The following is a 20456-nucleotide window of genomic DNA, read 5'->3' on the forward strand; positions in this document are numbered from 1 at the left end:
TAGTGTTTATTTCCACCTTGCAGTTTCCTATTACCTTTCTTATTGGCCCTTCTGAAAAAAAAAAAAGATTATTTAAAAAAAATTATGTGTATGCTTTTAGAATGGATCCATTAAGCCAGCACCAAGGAGAACATCTTGACACTCTATGGAATCTCAAAAAGTATGATATGATGGCAATAAAGTGGCTCTTCAGCAGAATGTACTTGAGGTGTCTTTGTCTACAATGGTTAAAGAGACAGGAGGAGACAGCATCTTCCCTCCACACACGTTAGTGTGAAGTGGTGGTGGGCGATTGTTGTTCTTATTCTTCTTATTCCTCATTGAGAGTAGTTGCCTAGGTACCTAAAAACCCGTAATTCTTGTTCTTCATCTTTATAAAAGATACTTAAAATATGTTTCATTATTCCCCCAACTCCACCTGGTGTCTATCCCAGGGCTTCGCTGTAATTAATATGTGAAATCGGACTGTCCTTGTGGAACACATAGACAGTAGAATCAAAGTGAAGTTGAAGAGTCAGCCTGGTGTCATAGAGAAAGCACTGAATTCACAATCAGAAGGTTTGGCTTTGAATCCTGGATCTACTACTTACTATCCGTAAAGCTGGGTGAACTTGGGTAGGGTTTGCCTTTTTAATTTAATTGGTGAATTTGTTTTAATACGTCCTTTTTTGTGTTAAGGTTTGCTTTAATACGCCCTTGTTTTAATAGTTTTTCCTCTGTTGTGCAAAGATTCCCCATTTAATAGGTCCTTTAGTTCATTAGATATTTACTATTCTTGAAAGAAGCACAACCACTTTTAATTTTTGATATATATATATAATATATAATTCCAGCTTATTTTTATGTATTCTTGCAAAAAATTGTTACATATTAATAATGACATTTACTGAGCACTTAAAATGCACCAAATGTTTTGATGTCCATGCATTTGTCATTATGAATACAAATGCATATAATTATTTTTAACTTTTATTTTAAGTTCAGTGGTACAAGTGCAGGTTTGTCACATAGGTAAACTTGTGTCATGGGGATTTGTTGTACAGGTTATTCAATCACCCAGGTACTAAGCCCAGTACTCATTAATCGTTTTTCTTGATCCTTTCCCTCCTCCCACCTTCTACCTTCATGTAGGCCCCAGTGTGTGTTGTTCCCCTCTATGTGTCCATGTGTTCTCATCATTTAGCTCCCACTGATAAGTGAGAACATGGGGTATTTGGTTTTCTGTTCCTGTATTAGTTTGCTAAGGGTAATGACCTCCAAATCCAACTCCATCTATGTCCCTGCAAAGGACATGATCTCATTCTTTTTTTATGGCTGCATAGTATTCCATGGTGTATATGTACCACATTTTCTTTATCCAGTTTATTATTAATGGACATTTAGGTTGATTCTATGTCTTTGCTATTGTGAAAAGTGCAAATGTATATAACTTTTATGATCTTCTCTAATTGGAACTTCTCTCAGTTTTTTCCTTATATTTTTCCTGATTACCATATAGTTTTTATAAAGTTACTCAATCATTCACCTATTATCAGATAATTACTCTCCAAACTGTCGCTGACACACAAATGTAAGGGTTTATTATGATTCTTTCAAAACTGAATCTCCAAGTAAGAAATATCTATCAGTGGGGCAGAGTAAGACTTTATGATTGGAAAGATATATGAAACTATATGAAGCATCCCTATTTATTTTTGGCTATTTCTATAATAATAATATTTCTATAGCACTTCATAGTTTAAAAAGTCTCTACTTCATTTAGATTAATCTTCATAGTAACAGTCTGAGGTAGGAAACATTACCTTCAGTTTATAAATGAGAGAATCTAGGCTCAGAAGAGTAGCACAGCTCTAAAGTTGCGGAAATAAGGCTCCAACCTGGTATGTTGTCCTCACTTTTGCCATAATAGCCCTTCCACTGTTGTGCAAAGATTCCACACATGCCTCAGTATTATATTGTAAACTTCAATGGACAAGGGTTGCCTCTTTCACATTTGGCATTCCCTGAAGAGCATGCTGGATCTCCTCTGGCAAAAACTTATTTGAAAAACAGAGAAATGCTGTCTCTTGGATTTGGTGCAGTAAGTGGAAGTGTGAAGGGCATCTATGCTTAATTTAGAAAGATTCTGCAGAAGAAAGGGCTCTATTAGATATTTAAATAAAAAGAAGGGCAGCCTGGGAGACAAAGGAACATTGAAGAATAGGTGATCAGGGACTGTTTTCCAGGCACAGGGTTGCCTCTTTTAAGTATCCTGGTCCCCCGAGTGACAGTGTGTGTGATCGCTTTCACACCTACTATCCTATGCAATTCTCAAACAGACCCATGGGAGAAGGCAGGGAGGAACTATTGGCTTTATTTTATGGATGAAGAAACCTAGAGATTAAATGACCTGTCGAAGGGCAACCACTTATTAAGGGTCACAGGAGGGCTTGACTTCATGACACTTCTCTCCCAGGCTAGTTGTCTTCTCGTTACACTGCTCTTGCTGCCTTTTGTGATTTTTTTTCATCTCCCAATACAGTGATCACTGCAGTTCAAATTGGTTAAATAATGTTTGTGCCTGTGTCTGTTTTCTTTGTTGATTGTCTTTTGTATACACGGAAGAGGATCAGGGGTTCATTGGGCAGGTTCAGAGACCTTTTCCTCTCCAGATCTTTCTCTGGTTTTTGCTGTTCATTTGACTTTATTTAGTCTTTGACCAGGAACAACAAAAAAGTCAAATGCCTGTAAGGGATGGTGGGCAATGCTGATGGACTAAAGCCAATCACACGTTTACCTTGTCACAGTCTCATTATGTTATCAGGATTGCTAAACTAATCATATAATAAAAACACTACTACCAATAATTAAAAAGCAAAAAGATAGATAAACTGGAAATCAGAGATTTCTAATCCTTATTAAATCATGAGGAACTGAATGATGAAAATACTATGGAAACTACCATTTCTGAACTGCATCTTCTACTCAACCCCATGGATTTTTGTACATGCTCATCTAGTCTAGACCCCTGCTACTCAAAGTGTGATCCTGAATTCAGCAGCACCAGCATCACCTGGGAGCTTGTTAGCAATGCTGACCCTTAGTCCTCACACCAGCCAGGCCTACTGAACACAAATCTGCATTTTCACAGGATCCCCAGTTGATTCCTATGCACATTAAAATTTGAGAAGTATACTGGTCTAGATCACTCTCATGTTCATGCATAAAAATTTCAGTGGGTTCTCGCTGCTTCCATATACGTCTGTTGCATCCACAAGCCCTTGTATGTCATGACTGAGTTTCTCGCTGCAGCCTTACTTACCATTATGAGCCTTTACAAATTCTATCAGTCAAATTGAACTGCCTGCTGTTTCCCAAATTTCCAGTACTATCCCTTGGCCTCATGATTGCACTCACCCCGTTTCCTCTGTTTTGTATGCCTCTCCCTTCTTTCTGCTGACCCGGCCTTCTCCTGTCATTCAGGGATACCAAGTCCATAGAGCCTTTCCATATTGATTCAACTGGAATAATCTTATCTCCCTTCTTTGTGTTCACATTATACGATACAGTGTAGTTCATTGTGCACTTTGTGAAGAAGGCACTCCTTGAGGCAGGGCCTGATTCTGAGTCACTTATATTCAGCATATCTCAGCCTAGTTCCCAGTGATTAGTACAGTGTGTGGCACATGGCTGGGTTCAGAACTTACCACCCAGTTGGCTCAGATTTAGTTCTGATCAAGTAATCCACTGTATGAAGCCCTTGGCTGATACTAGCAGGGTCCATCCGTTGTGTCCTGCCTCTGTGTCCATGGGCCTCCAAGCAACTCAAAGCCCAGTAAGACTTGCCTCTGTCTTTGGGTGAAAGCATTCAGGCTAGAAAGTGCCTCAAATCTATCAAGATGTTAATGACCTGTGGCAGGACTCTGGCAGCAACAAAAGCATCTCTCTTGCCAGAATCCATTTATACTGGGTGGGTGTTTTTGACAACCACTTAATTAAACACATTGCTTTTCTCTATAAATTCACCATGGCAGCAACTTTATCCTGATAGCTAATGGTCTCTGAGTGACCTGCATTATAAGACAGTGAGGGCACTTAGTTGCTACAGTCACAAATGTACTTGGAAGTGTTTATTTTCTCATGACTGCTACCAATTAGGGAGGACTCAGAAAAAGTCAAGAGGTGAAAGGAGTCTAATGCAGTGAAATGCCTAGCTACATCAGTTACAAGCTATTTGGCCATGGTTGTACAAATCTCTTATGTCCTCTGGGCCTCAGTTTTGTGATCTATAAAATGGGGATGTTAAGAGGGTTATTTCAATGATTGCATTACTTAATAATGTACAATGCTTGTAACAGTTTTTTGCCGTATGTTATGTCATGTAAGAGTTGGCTTTTAATTACTATTATTAGTAGTAGTATTTATTTATATTCATTCATTCATATATTTATTTATTTTTTTACTGAGTTCCCTCTGTAAACCCAACTCTGCCCTAAGTGATGAAAGTACAGTGATAAATAAGACACAGTTTCTATCTTCAAGGAGCTTTCAGTCTTGTGAGAAAGACAGACATGTAAACAAAGTCACAACAGAGTATGATACATGCTGATATATGGCCCTACAAATGATCTCACGGGAACATAAAACTCACTGTGTATTGTTACATTAGGTAAAGAAGACATCAAGATTTTAAAAGGAGAAGGGATTTCCAAAAGAAATGATGGTATAAAACATTCCTGGAAGGCCAGGCACGGTGGCTCACGCCTGTAATGCCAGCACTTTGGGAGGCCAAAGCGGGCGGATCACGAGGTCAAGAGACTGAGACCACCCTGGCCAACATGGTGAAACCCTGCCTCTACTAAAAATACAAAAACTAGCCAGGCGTGGTGACGCGGCCTGTAGTCCCAGCTACTCAGGAGGCTGAGGCAGGAGAATCACTTGAACCTGAGAGGCAGAGGTTGCAGTGAACAAAGATCGTGCCACTGCACTCCAGCCTGGCTGTAGAGCGAGACTCTGTCTCAAACAACGACAACAACAACAAAAAAAAAAAACATTCCCGGAAAGGAGAAGACTACCTGCGGAGTAACAGAGACAGGCTCAGGGAATCACAAACAGTTCAATGTGGCTGGATTATAGTGAGCAAGAGTGAGAGAACTAGAAACAAGCTAGAAAAATAGGAACGAATGAGAACGTAAAGAATTCTGAATGGTAGCCTAAGGAGTTTGGATCATATTCTCTTCTGGAGTCACAAACTGGGGATCCATAGGCCATTTCCACTCTGGTCCGTTTTTTTAAATTTAATTTTGAATGCCTTCGGAAAGGCTGTGTGCTCCCAGCTTTGCCAACACATTGCCGCTGCCCACTGCCTTACATCAGCCCCTCTTTATTCTCTAACATGGTGTGCATTGGTGCATGGGAACCAGCTCTTACCCCTTCATGAGAGCCACCTATGGGTGTCTCTTCCTTTTTCTTTCTTTTTTTTTTTTTTTGAGACAGAGTCTCGCTCTGTCACCCAGGCTGGAGTGCAGTGGCGTGATCTCAGCTCACTGCAAGCTCTGCCTCCCGGGTTCATGCCATTCTCCTCCCTCAGCCTCCCAAGTAGCTGGGACTACAGGTGCCCGCCACCACACCCGGCCAATTTTTTGTATTTTTAGTAGAGACGGGGTTTCACTCTGTTAGCCAGGATGGTCTTGATCTCCTGACCTCGAGATCCGCCCACCTCGGCCTCCCAAAGTGCTGGGATTACAGGTGTGAGCCATCGCGCCCGGCCGTCTCTTCCAACTTCATGTTCAGGAACCTCACCTTGGTGTCTTGAAATCAGTTGTGACAGTTATTTATACCAAGGTAATAAAGTCAGGACATTATTATTATGATTATTTTAGAACTTGTTTAATATTTACAGAACACCATTGCTTTTATGTCACCTTCATGGCCACTATAGGCATTCTATCTTAAGTTACTGAAGGATATCAAATAGGGTGTTGACACTGTTAGAAATGCATTAGTCTTGGGAAATAATTGCTCAATAATTTAAACAGTCTTCATTATTTAGGGGTCTGCCAGCATGTTTCCTTAAAGCAAACAAACAAGACCTCAGTCTTAATATTGAGGCTATCAACACTTTTAGACCATTTTAACAGCAGTTATACAAATGACTTTTATAGCCTGTTAGGAGCAAACATGCCGCTTGATTTACAAACAGTGCATTGTCTTCTCTCTAAGGGGTTTCCTGGATTGGGCCAAAATGTCCTGTAGGGAGGGTAGGGTGGGTTTAAGAAGAGCACGTAGAGCAAGAAGGGTGAAGAGAAAGAAGCCTGTGCTTCCAATGGTCTGTTCAGTGGACAGAACTTTACAGTCCAAGAGTTGCTGTGGTTTCTGAAATGCTTTGCCATGTGAATTAATTAAAAATGTAGAGTGCTAAGTAAAGAAAATTACCAGAGACAGAGAAGGATATTATCTAATGATAAAAGAGACAATCCACCAAGAAGATATAGCAATTCTAAATGTGAATGTACCAAGCAATAGAGTTGAAAAATACGTAAAATAAAAACTGATAGAACAGAAATGAGAAATAGACAAATCCATAATTATAGTTTGAGACTTCAACATTATTCTCTCAGTAATTGGTATCACCGCTAGACGGAAGATCAGGCAAGACTTAGAAGAACTCAACACCATCAGTCAGCTGGACCTAATTAATATTTATGGAACACTTCATTCAATAACAGCAGAATGCACATTCTTTTTAAGCATCTATATTACATATGGATGCTGATGCAATATTTTGCTTATGCAAGAGCTACCATATCCTTAGCCACAGAACAAAACTCAACAAATTTGAAAGAATTAAAATCATACAGAGTATGTTCTCTGACTACAATGAGTCAAACTAGAAATAAATAATAAAAAAAAGAAAAATGTCCAAACACTCGGAAATTAAACATACTTCTAAATAATTCAGTGATCAAAGAGGGAATCTCAAAGGAAATAAAAAGTACATTAAACTGAATGAAGAAAAAATACAACTTATCAAAATGCGTGGGATGTAGAGAAAACAGTGCTGAAAGTGAAATTTATAGCACTAAAGTGTACATATTAATTGAGGGAGGGTCTCAAATCAACAACCTAAGTCCCTGCTTCAAGGAACTAGAAAAAGAAGAGCAAAGAAACAAAAAGTGAGTAGAAGAAAGTAAATAACTTAGATAAGAATAGCAATCAATGACAAAATTAAACAACAAAAAAAAGAACTATAGAAAAAATTAACAAAACAAAAAGTTGGCTCTCTGAAAGGATCAATGGAAAGCATCTAGCAAGGCTGACAAAAAAAAAAAAAAAAAAGGAAAAGAAAAAAGAGGAGACACAAGTTACCAATATCAGGAATGAAACAGGGGATATCACAGCATATCACTACAGATGCTGCAAATGTTAGAGACAATAAGGGATTATAGCTAACAATTCTACACATAACAATTTGACAACTCAAATGAGACGGACCAATTTCTCAAAACACACAAACTATTGCTACTCACTCAACATGAAAGAAAAAAAATTGAATAACCCTATAACAATTAGGAAACTAAACAATTAGGAGACTAAAGGCAGGTGGAAGGGAGATCATTGGAGCCCAGGAGTTGGATACTAGCCTAGGCAACAGAGTGAGACCCTGTCTTCACAAAAAAAAAAAAAAAAAAAAGAAAAGAAAAAAATTAGCCAGGCAGACAGTGGTTCATGCCTGTGGTCCCAGCTACTCAAAAGGCTAAGGCAGGAGGATTGCCTGAGCCCAGGAGTTTGGGATTGTCTCTCTGTAGCCCTGTCCTGTTCTCAGGCCTCAGTTCCATAGCAGGGTAACCAGTGAGCATCTCCCCCACCTTTCCTACCAGAGTTCCTGGAGGGGGAAGCAGGACTGCTGTACAGGGAGGGCCATGGCAGCTGCTCTTCTGTCCCTGGCACAGGGCTTTGCTCAGTGTGGGCAGTTTTAGTTCCTGAACTGAATTTTTCTTCTCTCAAAAGTCACGTTGGTTGCTTTGGAGCTGTCATTTTTTTCCCTCTAGCCTTGAGATTGGTTCAATTGTAGCCCTCACTGTGAAGAAGTAGAGAGAAGCTTCTTTATCTGCTGTTTTGATACAAGTTGTTACTACACACTTCTTACACTGTAACTTAAAAAATGCAATCACTGTAAATTTGTAACACATCAGCGTTCTTTCAAATGTTGATTTCAGTGAACTTCTTTGTGTGTGTGATTTGTAGAAAAATAAATAAATAATAAATAAAAAATTGTAAAACTATGGTCATGCCACTGGCCTCCAGCCAGGGTGCCAGAGAGACCCCAGCTCTTAAATTAGGAAATTTAATTTATAATTAAAGATTTCCGGCCAGGCACAGTGGCTTATGCTTGTAATCCCAGCACTTTGAAAGGTCGAGGTGGGCAGATTACCAGAGTTCAGGAGTTCACCACCAGCCTGGACAACATGGTGAAACCCGTTCTCTACTAAAATACAAAAATCAGCCAGGCGTGGTGGCGGGCGCCTGTAGTCCCAGCTACTTGGGAGGCTGAGGCAGGAGAATCGCTTGAACCTGGGAGGTGGAGGTTGCAGTGAGTTGAGATCACCCCACTGCACTCCAGCCTGGGCAACAGAGCGAGACTCCATCTCAACAACAACAACAACAGCAACAACAACGATGACAACAATTCCTTTAAAAGAAAATTTTAGGCTCAGAATTCTATGAAATATTTACAGAAGAATGAACATTAATTTACCTTTTTTTTCCAGAAAATAAAGCAGAAGGAAATACTCCCAACTTATTCTATGAAGCCAGTATAACCTGATACCAAAACCAAAGACAGTACAAACATAAAACTATAGATCAGTATTCCTCATAACTATAGATGCAAAAATTCTTAAGATAATAGCAAATATAACACAGTATTAAAAAAATTGGTGTAAAAAGAATTACACATCATAACCCAAAGTGGGTATATTCTAGGCACGCAAGGCAGGTTCAATTTGGAAAATCAATCAATATAATCAACCATATTAACAGGTTAAAGCAGGTAAATCATATCATCATATCAACTGATGCAGAGAAAGTATTTAACAAAACTCAGCACCCACTCATGATAAAAACAAAAAAGAGGAGAACTTTCCTCTATTTAATAGAAAAATTTGCATAAAATCTATAGATAACATCATGCTGTTGGGAAATGTCTAATGGTTCCCCCCTAAGATTTGGAACAAGGAAAGAGTATTCATTCTCACTACATTGAATACTCTAGTAATTCAATGTAATACTGGAAGTTCTAGCCAGCAAAATAAGGCAAAAATAAAACAAAATGCACACAAATCAGAAAGGAAAAATATTAACTATCTCTATTTGTAGATGACATGATAATCTATTTAGAAAATTATAAGGAGTCTACCAAAAAAACTGTCCAGATCTAATAAATTATTTCAGCAAATTTTCAGAACACAAGATCAGCACCGTAAGTCAGTTATATTTTTTAGCAATAAAGAAGTAAAAGTTGAAATTAAAAATGCAATAACATTTGTAATCATGCAAAATAAAGAAGAATTACTTAGGTACAAATCGCACAAACATGAATAGGACTTGTATACTGAAAGTTACACAATGCTGATGAAAGAAATCGCAGAAGATCCAAATAAATGAAGAGGCATACCAGGTTTGTAGATTGGAAGACTCAACATAGTAAAGATGTCCGTCATCTTCAAATCTGAAACACAAATCAAATGCAATTCCTATCAAAATCTAAGCAAGATATTTTTGTAGGTATAGACACATTTATTTTAAAATTTGTGTGAAAAGACCAAAAAAAAAAAAAAAAAAAAAAAAAGAACAGCTAAAACAATTCTTAAAAAGAGTAAGCTGCTCTTCACTGACAGGCAGTTCCTATTTTCTGTGGTGGAAGTTCAGCCTTTGGCCATAGCTGACTGGACAAAGAGAGGTTAAGTCATTAGACAGCCTGTGATCCAAAGGGAGAGCTTAAAGAGATGATCTGGATGAACAAAATTCTCTATCGTGGGAAACTAAACTGAGAGATACAGAGATACTGTAGTTAGTTTTGAGAGCAGATCTGAAAATTCGTGTACAGTCAGAACTAAGTAAATGATTAAAGTTCACAGGCAAGAAGGAAGTAAAGAGGAATGAATATTTATGGTAGCAGAAGGCGCACACCAGTCAAGAGGAAACATGAGGTGTATAGAGAGACACAGGAATCATGACAGAGATCACTCTTGAGAGAGTAGCTTTTGCTCCTTGTGTCTTTCCAGGTACCAGGAAGCCCAGCTGTGCTGTGGTTCCTGCTCTTAGATTTCTGTGGGATTCCTCAGAGTATTTTTACAGCACATCACCTCATCTTGGGTTTGCCTGATCTGGGCTGTGTCCCCTCTACGATACAAGCTGTAACGAACATGCTACAGTACACAGATCTCTCTCCTGCTTAAAAGAATAAAACAATGGAGGTGGCGAGATGTGTACATTTGTTCTATCTTGTCCCTCTGTTCTTCCCTCCTTGCAGCCTCATTAAAATTGGGTCTTGTTCTCCTGCAGGCTTCCTTGGCTTCTGATCAAGTGAATCCCCTCAAGTGAATTCAGAGGAGGAGAAAGTCGGTCAGGGGTGGGCCTCTTGTTAGCTCCTGGTGTGCTGTAGAGTACTTGAGCTATTCAGTGGTCTTGTGGGAAAGAGAAGGATGGGGGTGTGCCCAGATTCTTTTCTTTCATATAGCATTTAAAATATCCTCTTACTGATGGTAGTGCAGTAGAGAGAGCAAAATTGCCTGGTCCTGTGAGGAAAATAAGTGGGAAAAGCAGCTTGATGGAACGTATGTAGCCTGAGATGAGAGTCAGCTAGCTAGATTCTGGCCTTGGTTCTGTCACTTCATCCATGTCACTTTATTCAGGCTTGGTTGTTCCATCTGTAAAGTGGGGGATCATAACCATTTCATATGAAAAATAGTCATAAATTGCAAAAAAATGTGTTGTGTCCCTGCATGTGATCTGTCTGCTGCCCCAATCTCCCTCCACTCTCTTTGCTCTCTTGCTTCAGTCATGCTGGCCTCCTTTCTGTCTCATGGACCTCCATGGATCCCATCTCAGGGCCTTTGCAACAGCTTTTCACTTTACCTAGAATACTATTCTCCCGGGTATTCTCCTATTTCCTTTTTCTCCAGGTCTCTGTATTGATGTGTCTGTCTCCTTTTGTCTGTGTCCCCTCCTAGAATGTAAGCACCAGAGGAATAGGGGCTTGTTTTGTTCACCATTATACCACTAGTGCCTGGAGTGCAATAGTGGCTTAATTAATATTTATTGGATCAGTAAGGGGATTACTTCTGGCCTGATTATTTGGTATTGGTTTTCTAAAGAAATGCCTTCTTTATGCCACATAGTGAGAAGAAGTTCAATCACAAATCAGTAACTTTACTTTTCAGCTATTAATATCATCCTGAGCTGCTGCCCTGTGTCTTCTGATGGGGGCTCGTATTTGCCTCCTCCATTGGCTTCTCTAGCCAGGGTATCTAAATGAATGTGGCATAACTCCTTCAACTGATACTCTCATGAGTTTCCATTTGGATCTTTTTTCCAACTTTTCCAGGTTCTTACTTATAAGGTGTTCCACAGCAGCCACCTGCAAAGGGAACTTTACATATAATGCATGGTCTGTATTTTAAGTCAGAGTAACTTAAGTATAATTTCCAGTAACTTGCAGTATAATAAAAATACAACTAGTTATGCCAGAAAAACCGACAGACAGAAAGCTTTTTCTCTTTCCTTCTCTCTCTCTCATACACACACCTGTAAAACATATATATATATATATATGCACACACACATACATATGGAATTATGACTTCTCTTTTAATTTTTTTAGGAAATTAAAATGAAAATATTTTGTATATCTGAAAATATTATAGGCTTGAGGACTTCTCTTTAAGTAGATTTACTTCACTCACCCCCTCATTAACTCATTTGTTATTGAATGAATATACAAAGTGTTTAAGGAATTTAGAAGAATCTTCATCATCATCACCATCATATTAATAACAAACAATATTTGAATATTTTTGTGTGCTTGGTATTGCATTAAATTCTCCATATGTCATATCTCCTTTATCCTAACAACAGTCCTGTGAGGAATACACAATTATCTTCATGTTGGAGACGTGAAAACCAAATCTTAGAATGGATAAGTAACTTTTACAAGATTGTACAGCTAGTAGATGGCAGAGCTGCATTTCCAACCCCAGACCTGTGTGATAGAAAGCCCGTCACTGCTCAGGAATCTTGTGCTCATCTGTATTTATCAGGATTGTTGGTGAAGATTAAAAGAGATGATATGTGCATAGCTACTAGCACAATACCTGATCCATAGAAGACCCTCAATATATGGAGCCTTCTGTTGTTATAATATAAGAAAAATTCATGGCAGAATTATTCCTCAGTACATGTAAATTTCAGAAGCTTCAAACCTGGTGTGTGTGTGTCTGTGTGTGTGTGTGTGTGTGTGTGTGTGTGTTTGGATGTATATATATCTCTTTCAACTAAAACTTAATGTTTGTGATTTTTATTGTATTTTTAGAACTTACAAAGCCCTTTGTTTTATAAAGAAAAAAATGGCCACTTTTTTTTCTGTAATCAACTGGAACAATATGATGGAACTCATAGTAGGACTTTCCTTACTAAAGAGAAAAAGTAGCTTTTAGGGGATACATAAACGGGTGTTTCCAGGTTTTTCCTACCTGTCTTTTATGGGGATACTCTATCTGTCTTATATTAAGTGCATCTTAAAGAAGTGTTAACAAAATGAATAAATACTCCTGAGTCCTTTCCTTGTGAACATTTCAAAGAATCATTCATACTTTGCAACTTGTGCTTTTCCAACCTTGAGATTTTTACCAAACAGCAGGAAATGAAGGGTTGATAAGATAACCTTCTTCAAGTGCATCGAATAGATACTTGGAGTAGCAAGCCCTATGGGCAAGAGGCTGGGAATCTGGGGACCTGAGTTCAGCTTCTGTGGGCTTGAGTTACCATTGTCAAGCCTCATTACACCACACTACTCTTCCTTACATATTCCCCCTCACATCTCAGAGGATTGTATATTCCTTAATAGTGGTATAATATTCTCTCTGTTCCTGGTAATTACTACAGACCCTGGTATGTGACTGTCTGCATGGGTTAGTGGGGGGAAAAGTGAGCTCCAGGGAGTCAAGTCAGGAAACCTGGGAACAGGGAAGGTTGGTGACCATTGGGTTTCTATTAGTATCCTGTGTTTACTTTGAGAGTCCTCTCTTTTAAGCAAATTGGAAAGACCCAGGGAAAGAGTAACCAAATGACTGAAAGAAAAATATGTGAATATGTGGATTAGTTAGCTAAAGGTCTTCCAAGACTCCACTTAACTCAGAGGGAGAGAAATTGCTTTCCTTTAGTGCCATACATTTTTCATCTGTTTGTGTTTGAAGAGCAAAACAAAATCGGATCCTCTTCAGGGCCTGAAACCCAGTGGGTGATCAGGGAATATGTGTGGAATGAATGATTCAGTTTTTTCCTCCTGGGTTGCCGATTCCTTGTCAGCCAAGATACTATCTTTTCAAGGGCTGGGCTAAGAGGTTTGAAGGCTGCATGAAGGTTGATTTGTAAATTAGGAATAGTAACTATTTAATATAAAGGAAGATACCTCTACTGAGTGTGTGTATGTGTGTGTGTGTGTGTGTGTGTGCAAGAGAGAGGGAGAGAGAGAGAATAATATTAAAAGAAAATCTTTCTTGGAAGGAAATTATTTCCAAACCACAAAATAACTTGACACAGCTTTAAAAGAGCAACTGAAAGTATTGCTGGGTGTGGGGCTGGGGCCACTGGGAGGGCATCTGTGATGATTTGAGTAACTGGGTGTGGGCACTGGAAGCTCTCGGGATGGATCCAGCCTGTGATTCCTAGTTCGCTGTTGCCCTCTGCTGGTGAAACTGTTGTCATCCCAGGAAACTGAAGACACGGAGCTCTCAGGTGCCTTTTTATATGGGGGAGAACCTAGGCTCCATCTCCTCAATTGTGGAAGTGATAATGGTGCCGAGGAAAAGTGGCAACGGGAAGAGATGCACAGACTCCTTCTCCAGGGAAGACGGGCTCTCACAACAGAGGGAATGGAGCTGGTTCTATATTTTTCATTCTGTGACCTGCTCATTTGTTGAGCCCTTGCTCTGTCTTTGACTCTTTGCTGAGCACAGTGAGGAGACACAGATAAAAATAAAGCACTGATTCTGCACTAGAGGGGCATCCATTTAATATGCGTGGAGGGAGGAATGGGTAGAATACAAAGCACTGTAATATAAAGAAAACTGTGATTAGGGCCACAACTGAAGCACTGATAGAGGCATGTGCACACTGATTGATTGATTGAAGGAGACAGGGTCTCATTTTGTACCCCAGGCTGGAGTGCAGTGGTGCTGTAATAGCTGACTGCAACCTCGAACTCCCAGACTGAAGTGATCCTCTCACCTTGGCCTCCCAGGTAGCTGGGACTACAGCCGCGGACCAACACACCCAGCTTTTTTATTTTTTTATTTTTAGTAGAGACAAGGTCTCCCTGTGTTGCCCAGGCTGGTCTCAAACTCCTGGGCTCAAGTGAGCCCCCCACCTCGACCTCTCAAAGTGTTGAGATTACAGGCCTGAGCCACCACGCCTGGCCTTGTGCATATTTAAAGGGAGGAAAGATATTAGCCACTTGTGGGTAGGGGAGGTGAGGGTAAGACTCCATGGAATAGATAGCATTTAAGCTGAAAACCTAAGGATGGGTAATTTATTTAAAAAATACCTCTCATATCAAAAAGTTTAATGTGTTTATGGTCAGAAAAATTAAACTCTGGCAAACAAAAGCATAAAAAGTAATAAAAGTCACCTGAAATTCCACCACTCACAAATAATCACTGTTAACATTTTGATATGTGGATTATTTTGTTGTTCATACAAAATTGGAAGGATACCGCAGCTAACATTCTGTATCCTGCTCTTTCTCACTATTTTGGCATGAACATTTCCGCAATGTTACTGATTGTTTATTGACAGAAAATATGTTATTTTGTGGGGTACTATTTCAATGTATAAACCTGAAAGTAGGGTTCCCCAAATAGCATGAGCCAAGGCATGTAGGTTGTGCAGTGCAAGGATAGCTTGTGTTTTTAGTAATTCATTTCAGAAGTATGTTTTGGATACTACAACCTTGGAGACACAAGGCTAAGAACTGACTTTGTATTTTCAGAGTTTACAGTATAGGAAGGGAGACAGACATTAATTATGTAATCATAGAAATAACTATATAATAGCATCCAAGATAAGTACCATAAGGGGGAAATTTGTGTGGTCTGAAAGTGTATATCAGAAAGAAGAGAAGTAGCCACAGAGGTTTGAGAAGGCTTGCTGGAGTAAAGGGTAGTGGAGCTCAGCTCTGTCAGAGTTAACTAGGTGGAGATTCATGAACAACATTGCCAGCAGAGGGAACAGCATGTACGAAGGCCTTTAAGTTGGAGAGGGCACAGTGAATACAAGGATCTGAAAGAACATAAAGGAAATGGAGTGGAGGGACTTGGCCTGAGAGGGAATTGAAGAAGTAGGTAGAGCTTGACCCTGCAGAAACTTTTCGACCAGGGTAAGGTTTTTGTCATTTCTCAGAAAAGCAAGAACTGTTGAAGTGTTTGAACAAGGGTAGGGCAGTAAAGATGAGATTTGCTTTTTTTTTTTTTTCCAAAGAATCCCCTCACTGCAGTAGCATGAGGGGATTGGAAGGCAGCAAGAGTATATGTAAGTAAATCGGGTTTGGATGACTAGTAACCCAAGCCTAGAGCGAGAGTGATTGCAATCATCTAGGCAGCAGATGATGAAAGACTGAATTAGAATGGTGAAAGGGAAGATGGAGAGAGGTGGGTGGCGTTAACATCTTTATCTTAGGAGTAAAATTTGTAGGACTAGGCATGGAATGTGAGGAAATACGGTGAGTCCAAATGACTCCCAGTTCTCTAGCTTGAATAACTGGATGGAGGGAAGGTTCTTCCCCAAGCTAGGGAACACTGAAAGGGGCAAGGGTGGAAAAAGACAGTCTTGATTGTTGTTTTGAAGAAGTTTGCTAGAAGGAAAAATTCTAGGAATGGTATGTCTCATCACATCAGCTTCTTGCAGAGATTGGTTTTACCATGTTTACACACAACACTGAAGGGTCCACTTTTTAAAGGTTGGTAGTACTGAGGAAAAAGCAAACACTATGCCAGAATATGGTGTCTCAGTACCTGTGTCAGGTCCCTGCACCACTGTTGGGTGCAAAGCATTGAACAAGTCATTTTAAGGGTCTGTAGACCTTAGTTTCTTTGTCTTCAAAATGAGGGTAATAACATTTAGACTAAAGGGTTCTTGTGAAGATTAAAGGACAATGTTGATATTCAACCTTTCTGAGCTGTACAAACCTTGTAAACCTTTCTGAGCTGTACAAACACAATATATCTCTATTCCTATATTTGTTGTTATTGCCACTTAAAGCTCAATGCTATTAATATTTGGAATATGCAATTTAATGTTTCTCCATGAGTTCTTAGGGGAAAAAGTGTGAATGATTTCTAAATAAATCAACATACAACCCAGGAACTTGAGATGGTGGCCCCAAACTATTTATAAGCCTGTATGTTTACTTGAATTTAGGTATTCCTGACATGTAAATTATGCAGAGTTTGTGTCAGAGCAGAGCACTCTGTATTCCTAAAAAGAATCCTCCTTTTTTTTCTGAATCCTTTACCTTTTAAAATACATCTCATTATGGAGTGCTGACATTTTCAGTAAAACCATTCAACCAAAAGCTGCAGTTTTTTTAGACTAAAACAAGTCTGGTTTATTAGGCAGCAGCTTATAACTTACTGCTAAGTAGATGCAATCTATTTAGGGAAGTTTATGTAGATATCTGATAAGAAATTTCAGTCTTCATCTCTTTCTGACTAAGACTGAGAATGTCAAGCAGACTCTCAAGAATTTCCTCTTTCTCTCAAAGTGGAGGAGGAGGAGGTGGGTATCACTGTATGGAGGTGAGTATCCACTGGATGGAAACTGTTGAACCAAGACTTAAACTTTATGCCATTTCCTTTCACAATACCACTAACTGTACTATGGTATTCTAGCTGAGTGATTTTGGCCATAACATTCTTCAAAGGGTTGTGGTAAGATATAGAACTAATACTTATGAATACATAATGGAAGGCATATACTAGGACCTCAATTAATGACCTCATTCTTCTTTTCTTCCTTTTTCTGCTTCTCCTTCTTTCTTTCACTTCTGTCTCCCTTTTTCTGTCCTTTGTATCTTCTCCTCTATGTCCTCCTATTGATTCAACTCCTAACTTCATCTTGCCTATCTGTCTTTAGACTGCATTGTGAAGTGGTACATAATTGGGTTACCCAAGTCACTTAGTGACACAGGTCCCTTCCAGCAATAGTAACAGCTAACTTATAAAGCCCTAACAGAGAATCATTTCTTTTAATCTTCTCCCCAAATGGATGATGTGAGTACTAGTATTGTCTTCATTTCACAGACATGGAACCTAAGCCCTAGAAAGGTCAAAAGTCCAATATTACAGAGTTAGTAAGTGATAAAGCTGCAGATTTCCACCTCCACCCTCACACCACCAAAAGTCTTCCAAAATGATGATAACTGGAACTTATTTATCCACTCAATAGATATGTATTTACCGCAGGCTATTTGACTGAAGGGGATGGAGTGAATAGCCCAACAGACACAGTCTATGCCTTCTTGGAACACACACATACACACATACACGCACACACACGCATGCACACGCACTCACACACACAGGGTTGATACTCAGTCTACTCAGCTTGTTCTTATTAGCATTTCCCTACCTTCAGTATTGTGGTGTATATTCTGATTGGTCAGTGCCCACATGGTACCCATTGCTAAGCATTTTATACTTCATTTCTTCTTACAAACTGTGATAAATGCCACAAAGAGGAAAATATGTCTGCTTTGAGAAAATACAATGAGGCCAAGTTTATACAGGAGTTTAGGAAATCCTCTTTGAATGAGATATTTGAACCATGACTTGAACAATGAGTGTTTTCAGCCTACTCTAAGATGACCCTGAGTAGGGGCCGGATTATACAGGTGTGTAGTCCATGTTATGAACCTAAAATCAAGGGGATGCGATTTAATAAAGTGAACGAGGAGTGACATCATTCAGCTTGTATGTTAAGAATTGCACTGTGGTTACTGTGTGGAGAATGGTGAGAATGGGGTGCCCATGCCATTTACACATTAGATTGATTCTGTGTGGTGAGGATTCAGACACGAATTGGTCATCAATCAACCTTTTCAGTTTTTTAGGGAAAAACAAAACATGTTCCAAAACAATTCTAGTATAAGTCTCGAAGTGCTGTATCCTAAAGGCTATAGTAGGCAGATAGCAAAAGCACTGTCGGTCTGGGGAATTATGAACCATGTTCACTCTCTTTTAACAAGAAGCTATTGTTTTTTATTTCTGTTCTCTCTGTTGGAGAAATTCTGAACTCTTAGTCAGAATGTTCCATGTGTGTCCTGGAAGGCTCTCACGTCTGAGGCCAATTAATTCACTAAACACTTATCTAGTTTATCTACTTATCTACTTTACTCTGGTTTATAAAAATCTCACTTCGCTTGTTTCACTATATTTCTAACACGAGGATATGGTAGGATGAGCTGCAAACAGGAAGGAGATAACTTGGAAGTCAGCGGACCTGTGTTCCAGTCTCCAACTTACTTCCAGTCAGCAATGCAACCTTCAGAAATTAGCGAAGGCTAGTTCATAGTGAGTAAATTTGTGGTACGGATTCAGCTAGAACAAAGAGATATTTTTGGTGTCCATGAAGGAAGATGTCCTCTATGAAGTTTCCTAGAGAACTGGAAAAATGTCGGGAAGTATGAGTCAGGTGACTGCTAATACAACACACACTGGATATTCCCCTAATGGATTCCATCGTGGGTAATCAACCATCTTTGAGCTCTGGGATGATAAAATATTTCTCCATCATCTTCCACTTTTCCTCCTTCTTTAGTCGTGGGACCAGACTGAGTGGGGTAGTGGTGTGGTATTAGGTATTTCTCAGCCCCTCTCTCTTCTGAGTTGATCAAACTTCACTGTTTTCTGTACTAGGAGAGATGTGAATGTCATCGTTTTAACTTAGGCTGTGTCATCAATTTTTATTTGCTATGATGATTCCTATAGGATAGACCACTGGAACAATGAGAAGGAGAGAATTCTGCTGGTCACAGACAAGACTCTCTTGATCTGCAAATACGACTTCATCATGCTGAGTTGTGTGCAGCTGCAGCGGATTCCTCTGAGCGCTGTCTATCGCATCTGCCTGGGCAAGTTCACCTTCCCTGGGATGTCCCTGGACAAGTGAGTATATATCTTATACTTGAAGAAGTGGTTCAGCAGGGATGCACATGCAGGGAAAACAAGCCGAAAATTCAGTTTGGCCCTGTAAACTGGGAGAACCCAAGGGAGGATAGTGAAATCATGAAAGTTGAAATCATTAAACTAGAGTTCCTACTCTATGTCAGCCTCCAGGGATACAACCTTAAGTAAATATATTCGTTCGTTTTCACGCTGCTGATAAAGACATACCCCAAACTGGGAATAAAGAAAGGTCTAATTGAGCTGACAGTTCCACGTGGCTGGGGAGGCCTCAGAATTATGGCGCGAGGGGAAAGGCTCTTCTTATATGGCCGCAGCAAGAGAAAATGAGCAAGAAGGAAGAGCGGAAACCCCTGTTAAACTCATCAAGTCTCGTGAGACTTATTCACTATCACGAGACTGGCATAGGCAAGACCGGCCCCCATGGTTCAATTACCTCCCCCGGTTCCCTCCCACAACACATGTGAATTCGGGGAGATACAATTCAAGTTGATATTTTGGTGGGGACACAGCCAAACCATGTCAGTAAATTTGTATTTTAGTATGAGGACATGACAAATAAATAGCTAATGTAAGGAAGAAAGGGCTGTGGGAACATGGGGAAAATGCACTCACCCTAATTTGTGTGTCAGATAATCAGAGAAAACTTTCAGAAGAAACACTTGAGCCAATATTTAATATTGGGTAGGAGTTAGCCAAAGAAGGAGAACCAAAGGGGAATAACATTCCAAAGAGGTAGCTAAAAAGTGTAATGCCTCTGGGAATTGAAATTATTCTGTAAAGCTCAGTGGATAGAACCAAAGTGGGTAGTAGCTCTTCTTATAAAATGTCTCTTGGGATCATTCCTGGAAGTTCAGTGATGTGGGGGTGGTGAGGTGTGTCAGCTGTTTCACAGATGTTGACAATTACAAAGAGACTTGGTGAGGTCTACAGAAGAGAATGCTGAATTAGATAAGTTCCTGTCATAGTCTTCGAGGCATCTGCCTTTACTAAACATTTTAGATCTAAGAAAGAGAAACA

General features: G+C 39.6%; 1 protein-coding gene across 1 annotated transcript in view; it reads left to right on the forward strand.

Moving 5' to 3' along the window:
• The window catches only part of TPRG1 (tumor protein p63 regulated 1), a 163906-nt gene that overhangs the window by 58597 nt on the left and 84853 nt on the right, over nt 1-20456 (forward strand). Inside the window, exon 5 of the mRNA XM_054553124.1 lies at nt 19242-19418. Coding sequence (XP_054409099.1) covers nt 19242-19418 — 177 coding nt within the window. The remainder of the gene's footprint in view (nt 1-19241; nt 19419-20456) is intronic.

Source organism: Pongo abelii, chromosome 2, assembly GCF_028885655.2.
Source record: "Pongo abelii isolate AG06213 chromosome 2, NHGRI_mPonAbe1-v2.0_pri, whole genome shotgun sequence".
In the NCBI taxonomy this organism is placed as follows: Eukaryota; Metazoa; Chordata; class Mammalia; order Primates; family Hominidae; genus Pongo; species Pongo abelii.